Source organism: Diplotaxodon limnothrissa, linkage group LG14 (assembly GCF_057381915.1).
Source record: "Diplotaxodon limnothrissa isolate DT_005_m linkage group LG14, D_limnothrissa_male_GT1.1, whole genome shotgun sequence".
NCBI lineage: Eukaryota > Metazoa > Chordata > Actinopteri > Cichliformes > Cichlidae > Diplotaxodon > Diplotaxodon limnothrissa.
The window spans coordinates 38,443,796-38,455,652 of record NC_140609.1 but is presented as its reverse complement, the minus strand read 5'-3'; the positions used below and the strand labels follow the sequence as shown (position 1 = coordinate 38,455,652).

At 39.0% G+C, this 11,857-nt stretch overlaps 1 protein-coding gene, 2 non-coding genes and 1 pseudogene across 3 annotated transcripts in view; all 4 read left to right on the top strand.

The window, feature by feature from the left end:
- The first annotated feature begins 2,140 nt into the window (after nt 1–2,140).
- LOC146619407 (transient receptor potential cation channel subfamily V member 1-like) overlaps nt 2,141–11,857 on the top strand; it is a 118,960-nt gene continuing 109,243 nt past the window's right edge. The window contains exons 1-4 of the mRNA XM_085370226.1: nt 2,141–2,492; nt 2,696–2,848; nt 3,000–3,137; nt 3,237–3,535. Coding sequence (XP_085226352.1) covers nt 2,312–2,492; nt 2,696–2,848; nt 3,000–3,137; nt 3,237–3,535 — 771 coding nt within the window. The 5' untranslated portion in view covers nt 2,141–2,311. The remainder of the gene's footprint in view (nt 2,493–2,695; nt 2,849–2,999; nt 3,138–3,236; nt 3,536–11,857) is intronic.
- Nucleotides 4,759–4,949, top strand: LOC146619452 (U2 spliceosomal RNA). Its single transcript, XR_014906860.1, has one exon. It is a non-coding gene; the product is annotated as a U2 spliceosomal RNA (small nuclear RNA).
- Nucleotides 5,797–5,879, top strand: trnal-uaa (transfer RNA leucine (anticodon UAA)). Its single transcript has one exon. It is a non-coding gene; the product is annotated as a tRNA-Leu (tRNA).
- Nucleotides 6,516–6,640, top strand: LOC146619450 (U2 spliceosomal RNA; annotated as a pseudogene).

Below are 11,857 nucleotides of genomic sequence, written 5' to 3'. Positions count from 1 at the left end.
AAGTGATTTTAAATTTCCAGTCTTGGTAGAATAAAGAGGGCACATCAGAGGAGATTTAGGAGGAACAACTGCTCAGCTCTTTCTAACGTGCTGCAGTTGAGTCTGTTGTAATGCACTGCTTACCAGTGTGGTATCAAGGCTGTTTTGTAGCACAGCGGTCTCCAACCTTTTTTGTGCCACGGACAATATTTTCACGGACCGGCCTTTAAAGTGTCGCAGATAAATACAATAAAATAAAACTAGTACCGGTACCGAAAAAAATACGATTTATTCATAACACACGTGAAAAGACCCAGGAAAACAGAGTTAACGATCAAAACGATAACAAAATAACGCTGAAAACCGATTAAAAACCCTGAAAACCATACATTTCACACCTGAGGCTCAACTCTCCTGGCCCAGTACCAAACGACTCACGGACCGGTACCGGTCCGAGGCCCGGGGGTTGGGGACCGCTGCTGTAACAGACAAACAGGCACTGCGAGGAGTGGTGAGAACAGCAGAAAAGAAAAACATGGCAAAACGAAAACTGGAGGATACTCAAGCAAGCACAAAACATCATCAGTGATGGTGTCACAATAGAATCTTACAAGAAAGAATCAAAAATTGCATTCCATTGTGCTTTATTAGCTCCGGTGAAAAACAAGTTAACAATGCAACAAAAAACAAAAACAAAACAACATACTGGAAAACAGGTATTCATCACTTGGCTGCTTCAATACAACACTTGGGCACATATGCGGGACTTTTCGGGGCTGTTTTGATATCGCTCTCTCTCTTTTAACCAATCAAATTTCGCTGTGGTAGAAGCTTTAAACTCGGTATGACCCAGGTTGATAGAGGGTGCCCAGTCTGGATCGCATTCCAGCATTTTATAGGCTGGTTTTCCTACAAAACACAACAAATATTAGCCTGCAAAGCCACAGTGAACAAAGCAGCATAGCGCAACGAATTCAATTCAAATCAATATAACACTTATTTGTAACCTACATCAACAATTATGTTATGATAAATTATGTAATAACTACAACAGAAGACTTACCTTTGTGGAAATGCTTGGAGCAGACTAACATGTGAGCTGGAGTGTTCTGGGACTTTATATTTGGTCTTCGAATGGCTGCAATCCAGGCCATTCGCCGGCTCTTTGTTACTTCGGAAACATGGCTTGAACAATTTCTCTTCCACGACGTAATCCGATAAAAATCGATATTTTTACCCGTTGGCTTCCCTCTCTCAAGAGGGGCGCCGTTTGTAAAGTGAAAACATGCTGAAATTAACGGCAACATTTTTCCACATTTAGCTCAGAACCTTGCAAAAACATGTTTTTTGGAGTCATTTTTTACAGCATTTAGTAAAATATTTTTACGCAATTTTAAATATTAAATCGAAATGTTAAATGTTAAATTTAAATATTATATTTAAATCTAAATGTTAAATCTAAATGTTACAGGACAAATTTATTGTACGGATCAACGGAAATACCAAAATAAAAGCTTCACGAAAACCTCCGTTGCAAAAGTGTGCCAGTAGTGGTCAGATTGTGTCTGCTCTACCCTGATGGTCACTTCTCAACGCCATAAGCGGCTTCACTTCTTGCCTAACAGCACGTCCAGCGATTTAGCTGAAAACATCGGAAGATCCGTTTTGTAGGCCATCCAAAGGTTCAGGAGTAGTGGACTCTCAGCAGCTGCAGTCTCCACTTCACAATCGCTGCAGCACATGTCCAGCTAAATAGCTGGACATGCTCGTTTACCATTTAGATTTAATGTTTAATATTTAGATTTAACATTTAAAATTGTGTTTTAAATATGTAAAGTTACAAATATTTTACTAAATGTTGTGAAAAAATGACTCGAAAAAACATGTTTTTGTAAGGTTTTGAGGAAAAAACTTGCCGTTAATTTCAGTATGGTTCACTTTACAAACGGCGCCCCATATTGTTCCCCCTCCATGCATCGCTACCTTATCGAGATGAAGGGGTTGGTGTGTCCCAGGCAGTGGCGGTCCTAGCCTGTTTGGCGCCCTGGGCGAGCACTCCCTCTGGCGCCCCCCCCTCACACACACACACACACACACACACACACACACACACACACACACACAGACAAAACATATTAAGGATTGTACATTAACATAAAGCTGTTGTACACACACACATATATGAAGAGAGAGAGAGAGAGTATGCACAGTATGCGAACGGCTACCAAACAGCCATCATAATACGTCATACAATGAGAACAGAAACAAATCAACAATTGACAATGACTATGATGCAGAGATTTTTAAAAATGACTGTATTTGATACTACAGAATGTATTTTGGGACTTTGTTTTTTTTCTGCTCTCCAGGCAGTTTAGTGTCAGTGTTGACCACGCTTGCAGTGAAACATTCAAAAGGGACAAAGTATTTAAAGGGAGACGCGACAGAACTTCACGGCCTGCTTGACTACCTGCGATGTCATGATAAAAGACTTACAAGCCCAGAATTCACAGGCAAGTAGCATGGAAGCTGTTGTCTTATTTATGACTATGTCCTAATGTTCTCTGTGAACATACTTGTCTGCAGGGAGTCCTCAGAAATACCTGGTGTGCAGTGAAAGACCCTGTTAGTTGCTGAAGTAAAAAGCAAAACAAACTGAGAACATATAATGAGGTGATTTGGTTGTGTGTGTGTGTGTGATCATTTTCGCTCTCAGATGAAACTAATGGGAAAACGGCACTACTGAAGGCTTTGCTGAACCTGAAAGGTGGAAATAACAACACAATTGAAGTTATCCTTGACATAGCAGAGAAAACTGGAGATTTAGAAAATTTGATCAATGCATCGTATACAGATCCTTACTACAAAGGTAGGGTGAAGGAAAACTGCCAATCTTAAAATAGACCTATCGATGTTTCTGTGTTGTACTGGCAAGCCTTTCAAGATAAATTATGGATCATACAAAATTGTGATGACTAACCTCAGCTTGTTTCTTATAACAAAAGTCCTACGTGTAACAGGTCAGACAGCCTTGCAAGTTGCCATTGAGAGGCGGAGCTTTGAGCATGTGAAGCTGCTAGTCCAGAAAGGAGCTGATGTGCAAGCCAAAGCAAATGGAAAGTTTTTCCAGCGTCATGCTGAAATGGGCTTTTATTCTGGTGGGTAATGTCATATTGGTGTTAACAAGCTACACTTTCTGTCTCAGTTGTTTATGGCTGAGTGTTATCTCTAAGCTCATCTGTTTGTGTTTCCATTAGGGGAGCTCCCTCTGTCATTGGCTGCCTGCACCAACCAGCCTGATATTGTGTCCTTTCTCATGGAAAACCCTTACAGAAGAGCTGACGTGACTGACAGAGACTCACAAGGAAACACTGTTTTGCACACCTTGGTGGTCATAGCAGACAACACGAAAGAAAACACAGATATGATTGCAAAGATGTATGATGAAATACTTGTTCAACAGAACAAGCTTGACAAAAAAGTCCAGTTTGTAGAGATTGAAAATAATGATGGCATGACTCCTCTAAAACTGGCAGCAAAGCTCGGTAAGATAGAGGTACAGTGGGGCAAAAAAGTATTTAGTCAGCCACCGATTGTGCAAGTTCCCCCACCTAAAATGATGACAGAGGTCAGTAATTTGCACCAGAGGTACACTTCAACTGTGAGAGACAGAATGTGAAAAAAAAAAAATCCATGAATCCACATGGTAGGATTTTTAAAGAATTTATTCGTAAATTAGGGTGGAAAATAAGTATTTGGTCACCTCAAACAAGGATTTGATTTATTTCTAAAAGACAAAGTGCAGCAGCAAAATCAGTGTCACACAGCAACAGCAGGCCTCTCCTCATCCCAGTGTGGAGTCCATGCAGCTCTGCTTACAATATATAAAAGAAAATACAATCTATCAAAACAACGATTCTCCCAACAGCCACTTTAAAGTCAAATGTTATAGTGGGGTAAAACAGAGACAAATATGAAGCCACTAATAATAACTTGTAATATTTAAATCCCCACTAAGATGGATCAATTACACAATACATATTCAAACAACTTTAACTTTTCTCAACATGGCTGGAAATACTATGCAGTGTGCAGCCTCAGGTGATGAACTCATTATACACATAAAACATAACCTATACATTTACACATACCTAAAAGACAAAGTGCAGCAGCAAAATCAGTGTCACACAGCAACAGCAGGCCTCTCCTCATCCCTGTTTAGCACAAGTAAGGACCACATAAACGGATGGTTTAACAGATAAAACGCAGTTCCAATTACTATTTTTCTCGTTCAAAGCAATCAAAAACACTTTGGGAGCTTTTAGCCAGAAGAACTAATACTTAGCAAAGAAAAATACACCAAATTTAAATGTATAATTTAGTACAGGGAGAGGAGCTACAGAAAGTGTGCCTCACCAGTGTGGAGTCCATACAGCTCTGGCTGGGAAACCCCACACACGCAACATGTTTACAAGTGGCGTCACACTGATTAATGCCCCACTTCAACAGTGACATGTGGAACCTTAGTTTTACATAAATTAAATTTACACAATAAAAAATAAACTACAGTATATACAATACAGTTTTGAGAATGTTCACACTCAGTATATTATATCTCAGCTACACGCGCAGTTCCAGGGAGCTCCGCAGGCCTCTGAGGTACTGTAGGTGGGCGGAGATTTGAAGCAGCTCCCTCCCTGTGAGCCAAGTGAAAGAGCGCACCGTCACAAGCGAGAAGTGTCCCGAGAAGGCGGCTCAGCCAGGAACCTGCGGGAGGCCATCGCTTCTCGGCCTTTTGGCTAAGATCAAGTGTAGTATCTGTTCTTATCAGTTTAATATCTGATACGTCCCCTACCCGGGGACCATATATTAAATTGATTTTTGGAGCAGGGAGATGGAATAGGGGCTTTCTCCGTCCACTCCACGCATCGACCTGGTATTGCAGTATTTCTAGGAACGGTGCACCCCCTGAAGCTGTGAAAAACAAATGTCATTTGACTCAACAGTTTGTGCAAAGAAATTTCTTATACGCTAGATATATGCGTGCGTCTGCATATCTGGACATTGTCTTCGTGTAATCTTCCAAGGTTAGTCAGACTGAAATGTTGCGACTTAATATTTGTGAATGACTTACATTTAACTATTACCAGAATTACTAAATCCTGCCACTTGGACTGACACGTGGCTGGACACACACTTTCTATGGGAAATCAAAAAAATATGTCGTTTTGAACTGCAGTTACACTATTCTGGCTCCAATCCTGCAGTTACCTCTGTTGTCCACTAGAGACCAATAGAAGTCTTTAAAAACCGGAGGCTGCCATCTACAAGGACTCATGTTGATTATAGGTTTAACTCTTCTCTTTCTCTACATACTGCAGCTTTCTGTCCTCTGTGGCTGTAAATTACATCGTTTGAAAAAAAATAAACCACACAATTTTTTCTTGGCTTTTTAGCTAAAATCACCTGTATTGTCTGTTGTTTCCATTTGTGGATGGTTAATAGTGCAGAAGATTGTTTTTCTGTTTTCAGGATTACATGAAAACATTTTGGAACAGATCATTTTTGCATATAATAAATCTTAGGATAGTATTGGTTTTGATGATTTATAAAACAGCTGTGTGCCGTAGCCCTGGTAGTGTGGATCCTTAGTGTGTAAAGAGTAGATACCTCATGTAATATGTGTGAATGAAAATCCATGGACTTTATAAGAGTCCTCCATTTATGGCTATGATCCTAACAAACAAGATTAATACGTTTCTTTCTCCTACCAATCTTCCTGTTTCCTAAAGGAACACGCATGCACAATATATATGCACCAGGGTGGCCGAGTGGTTAAGGCGTTGGACTTAAGCTCCAATGAGCGCATCCTCTCGTGGGTTCAAACCCCACTCCTGGTATAATTTGGAGCCTCATGACTGGTAAACTGAAATGTATCTATGGGAGCAACAATGATCAATAGGAGTTTTTAGGAATTTGCTGTGAGCAATATCCCCCCACCCAGTCACCCCCAAAAAAGCTGGGATGAAAGACAAATGAGAGGTCTGTGCCAAGGTCGCCCCCTCTCAGTCTTACTGTACATGTTATATGTAGAACCGTTGGCTTGTGCAATTAGGGAAAGCCCAGACATAACAGGAATACAGTTACCGGGAGGAGAAACATTAAAAATTTAACAGTATGTAATTATCATATTATGAAAACAATTATAACGCCAAGAAAGTTATAAAAATGAATTGAAGACGCTCCGTCTCAACGACCGCTGATTGGACTGCAGGCGACCACGTGATTTTGAATCTCATTAACCGGCATGCGCTGACCGGCGTTTCAGAAACTAAAGTGTCGTCATATATGTGGCGCCGTTTAAAAACTGAAACATGCCGACCATAGTTATATTGTGATGTTTCGGAGGTAAAACGTCAGTAAAACATCGACCTGTCCTCTACCATTTGTTAGAAGGCGACTGTGTTCTTCATTGTAACCATGAGTTAGAGTTGCAGTAAGCAGAATGAGTCGTTTCTGTCGTGCGATATGTGGGTATCGCTTCTCGGCCTTTTGGCTAAGATCAAGTGTAGTATCTGTTCTTATCAGTGTTAAAGGAAAAAGATTATAGGGATAAATTTTTAGAGATCTTCCCTTTATGGGTGAAAGTAAAAGAACTTTATGGAAAAAAAGGGGATTGGTGGGAGGATGTAAAATGCAAGATAAAAAAATTTACGATAGAATATTGTACAGATAGATCTAAACGTAGAAAAGAAGAATTTAATATGTTACAAAAAGAGATAGAACATATTTATGTTATACAAAAGGAGGGGAAGGAAAAAAATGTAGATTTGAAAATTGAAGACTTAAAGGTGAGGCAAGAAGAGTTATTAGAGAGGAAGGCAAGAGCAGAAACATATAAATTAAAACAGAAAGAGTATGAGGAAGATGAAAGGTGTTCCGCATATTTTTTTAAAAAGATGAAAAGTAGGGATAAAAGGGGGGTTATAGAGAAATTGGAAAAGGATGGGAAGGAGATTATAGGGAGGGAAAGCATGTTGGGGGTAGTAAAAGAATATTACGAGGATTTATTTAGAAAAGAAAAAGTAGGGACAGAAAAAAGAGATGTTCTTTTGGGGTCATTAAAGAGGAGATTAGTAGAGGAAGATAGGGAGTTTCTGGAAAGGGAAATAACGATGGAAGAGGCATATAAGGTGGTGAAGGGAATGAAGGTAAATAGGGTACCAGGAATAGATGGATTAACGAAAGAATTTTATGAGGTATTTTGGGGAGTGATAGGGTTACATTTGTTGGAGGTCTTTAAAGAAATATTAGAGAGGGAAGAGATGGCGGAGAGTATGAGGACGGGTGTGATTTCGTTATTATTTAAGAAAGGGAATCCTCATTTACTTGATAATTATAGACCGCTCACTATGTTATGTGTAGATTATAAGATTTTAAGTAAGATAATTGCAAATAGATTGGTAGGGGTAATGTCGGATATAGTGGGAAGTGATCAAACGTGTGGGGTGAAGGGGAGACAAATTTCATGGAATATACAATTACATAGAGACATACTTGCATATGTAAAGGATAGAAAAATGGCGGCAATCTGTGTAAGTTTAGACCAACAAAAGGCATTTGATAGGCTAGATTACGAAATTTTGTGGGAGGTAATGACTAAGATGGGCTTGGGAAAACAATTTATAAGGTGGGTGAGGATCCTTTATAAAGAGATATATTCAAAAATCAAATTGAACGGGTTCCTCACGGAAAAAGTTCATCAAGCGAGGGGGTTGAGACAAGGGTGCCCGTTATCGGTGGTACTCTATGTATTATATGTTGAACCATTGGCTTGTGCGATTCGGGAGAATAAAAGAGTGAGGGGGATAATGATGCCGGGGGGGGAATGTTTGAAAATATCTCAATATGCGGATGATACTATACTATATTTAGCGGACGACGACAGTTTAAGAGAAGTTGTGGAAATATTAAAAATATATGAAGAAGTTACAGGATCAAAAATAAATAAGGAAAAGACAAAATATAAGTACTTGGGGACGTGGGAAGGTAGAAAGGAAAATATTTGTGATTATACTTTGTGTGAAGGTCCTATGGACATTCTAGGAATTTCTTTTGGGAATAAGGAGGGCGATGCTATTTGGAACTGGAAGGGGAAGATGGCAGAGGTGGAAAGGAAATTACGACTATGGAAAATGAGGAAGCTTACAATTACTGGGAAGGTGTTAGTGATAAAGAGTGAGGTGGTGCCGAAATTATTGTATCTAGGCTATGTGTTCCCGATGCCACAAGTATTTAGAGCACAAATAATGAGGGGAATATTTAACTTTATATGGGGAGGTTACGAATACGTAAAGAGAGTACAAATGTATCAGGAGGTTGCCGATGGGGGAAAAGGGGTACCGAACATTCCGTTAAAGTTAGATACGATTTTTTATGCAAATGTGTGTACGCTGTTAAAGAAGCCATATATTCATAAATGTCAGATATTGTTATGGTTCTGGTTAGCTATTCCATACCGGTTTTTAATTGGGTGGGAAAATCAGGGGCCGAAGGCAGAGACAAGACCAGAATACTTTCAGAGGATGGTTAAGTGGGGAAAGAGACATATAGAGTGCAGGGAGGTGGATACAATACAAAATCATAAACTTCTGTATAAAAAACTGGTGAGGAATGCTAACTACAACCAGGGGATAGTGAGTTCGGAAGTTTGGGAATACGCACAGGATAAGAGTTATAAGAATGTTTTGAAAGATTTTAATTGGATGCACCTACATAGGAAATTACCTGTAAGGACTACGATGTATGCACATAATTTGGGGAAGTTAAAAGAATGTCCGAGGGATAATTGCACAGAGGAAGAAACGATTGAACACGTCCTATGGGGGTGCAAATATGCAAAAAAGGTATGGGCTGGAATGAAGAGGAGGTATAAGGGACTAGAGGCTTTGACATATGAGGAAATAACTTATCTTAGGCCTAAGGATAAAAAGAAGGAGGAAAATAAAATACGTTGTATGTTGTTATCAATTACAAAACTTAAGATATGGAGGGCAAGACAGGGGTATATAAGGGGGGGGTATGAATGGAAAGAGATGGGAACAATAAAGGATATAGAGAGGGAATTTGAGGGGATATATCGGCATGAATTACAAAGATGGGGAATAGACACGATTAAGGACAGGTGGAAGGATTATTATGAATGATGTAAAAGATGTTTTTGTGAAATATGAAAAGTATTCAATGGAATGTTGAGCAAATGGAAATGTAAGATGGTGTTGTAAGTAAAAATAAAAAAGGAAAAAAAAAAAAAAAAAATCTGTTCTTATCAGTTCTTATCTTATCAGGGAAATAACGATGGAAGAGGCATATAAGGTGGTGAAGGGAATGAAGGTAAATAGGGTACCAGGAATAGATGGATTAACGAAAGAATTTTATGAGGTATTTTGGGGAGTGATAGGGTTACATTTGTTGGAGGTCTTTAAAGAAATATTAGAGGGGGAAGAGATGGCGGAGAGTATGAGGACGGGTGTGATTTCGTTATTATTTAAGAAAGGGAATCCTCATTTACTTGATAATTATAGACCGCTCACTATGTTATGTGTAGATTATAAGATTTTAAGTAAGATAATTGCAAATAGATTGGTAGGGGTAATGTCGGATATAGTGGGAAGTGATCAAACGTGTGGGGTGAAGGGGAGACAAATTTCATGGAATATACAATTACATAGAGACATACTTGCATATGTAAAGGATAGAAAAATGGCGGCAATCTGTGTAAGTTTAGACCAACAAAAGGCATTTGATAGGCTAGATTACGAAATTTTGTGGGAGGTAATGACTAAGATGGGCTTGGGAAAACAATTTATAAGGTGGGTGAGGATCCTTTATAAAGAGATATATTCAAAAATCAAATTGAACGGGTTCCTCACGGAAAAAGTTCATCAAGCGAGGGGGTTGAGACAAGGGTGCCCGTTATCGGTGGTACTCTATGTATTATATGTTGAACCATTGGCTTGTGCGATTCGGGAGAATAAAAGAGTGAGGGGGATAATGATGCCGGGGGGGGAATGTTTGAAAATATCTCAATATGCGGATGATACTATACTATATTTAGCGGACGACGACAGTTTAAGAGAAGTTGTGGAAATATTAAAAATATATGAAGAAGTTACAGGATCAAAAATAAATAAGGAAAAGACAAAATATAAGTACTTGGGGACGTGGGAAGGTAGAAAGGAAAATATTTGTGATTATACTTTGTGTGAAGGTCCTATGGACATTCTAGGAATTTCTTTTGGGAATAAGGAGGGCGATGCTATTTGGAACTGGAAGGGGAAGATGGCAGAGGTGGAAAGGAAATTACGACTATGGAAAATGAGGAAGCTTACAATTACTGGGAAGGTGTTAGTGATAAAGAGTGAGGTGGTGCCGAAATTATTGTATCTAGGCTATGTGTTCCCGATGCCACAAGTATTTAGAGCACAAATAATGAGGGGAATATTTAACTTTATATGGGGAGGTTACGAATACGTAAAGAGAGTACAAATGTATCAGGAGGTTGCCGATGGGGGAAAAGGGGTACCGAACATTCCGTTAAAGTTAGATACGATTTTTTATGCAAATGTGTGTACGCTGTTAAAGAAGCCATATATTCATAAATGTCAGATATTGTTATGGTTCTGGTTAGCTATTCCATACCGGTTTTTAATTGGGTGGGAAAATCAGGGGCCGAAGGCAGAGACAAGACCAGAATACTTTCAGAGGATGGTTAAGTGGGGAAAGAGACATATAGAGTGCAGGGAGGTGGATACAATACAAAATCATAAACTTCTGTATAAAAAACTGGTGAGGAATGCTAACTACAACCAGGGGATAGTGAGTTCGGAAGTTTGGGAATACGCACAGGATAAGAGTTATAAGAATGTTTTGAAAGATTTTAATTGGATGCACCTACATAGGAAATTACCTGTAAGGACTACGATGTATGCACATAATTTGGGGAAGTTAAAAGAATGTCCGAGGGATAATTGCACAGAGGAAGAAACGATTGAACACGTCCTATGGGGGTGCAAATATGCAAAAAAGGTATGGGCTGGAATGAAGAGGAGGTATAAGGGACTAGAGGCTTTGACATATGAGGAAATAACTTATCTTAGGCCTAAGGATAAAAAGAAGGAGGAAAATAAAATACGTTGTATGTTGTTATCAATTACAAAACTTAAGATATGGAGGGCAAGACAGGGGTATATAAGGGGGGGGTATGAATGGAAAGAGATGGGAACAATAAAGGATATAGAGAGGGAATTTGAGGGGATATATCGGCATGAATTACAAAGATGGGGAATAGACACGATTAAGGACAGGTGGAAGGATTATTATGAATGATGTAAAAGATGTTTTTGTGAAATATGAAAAGTATTCAATGGAATGTTGAGCAAATGGAAATGTAAGATGGTGTTGTAAGTAAAAATAAAAAAGGAAAAAAAAAAAAAAAAAATCTGTTCTTATCAGTTCTTATCTTATCAGGGAAATAACGATGGAAGAGGCATATAAGGTGGTGAAGGGAATGAAGGTAAATAGGGTACCAGGAATAGATGGATTAACGAAAGAATTTTATGAGGTATTTTGGGGAGTGATAGGGTTACATTTGTTGGAGGTCTTTAAAGAAATATTAGAGGGGGAAGAGATGGCGGAGAGTATGAGGACGGGTGTGATTTCGTTATTATTTAAGAAAGGGAATCCTCATTTACTTGATAATTATAGACCGCTCACTATGTTATGTGTAGATTATAAGATTTTAAGTAAGATAATTGCAAATAGATTGGTAGGGGTAATGTCGGATATAGTGGGAAGTGATCAAACGTGTGGGGTGAAG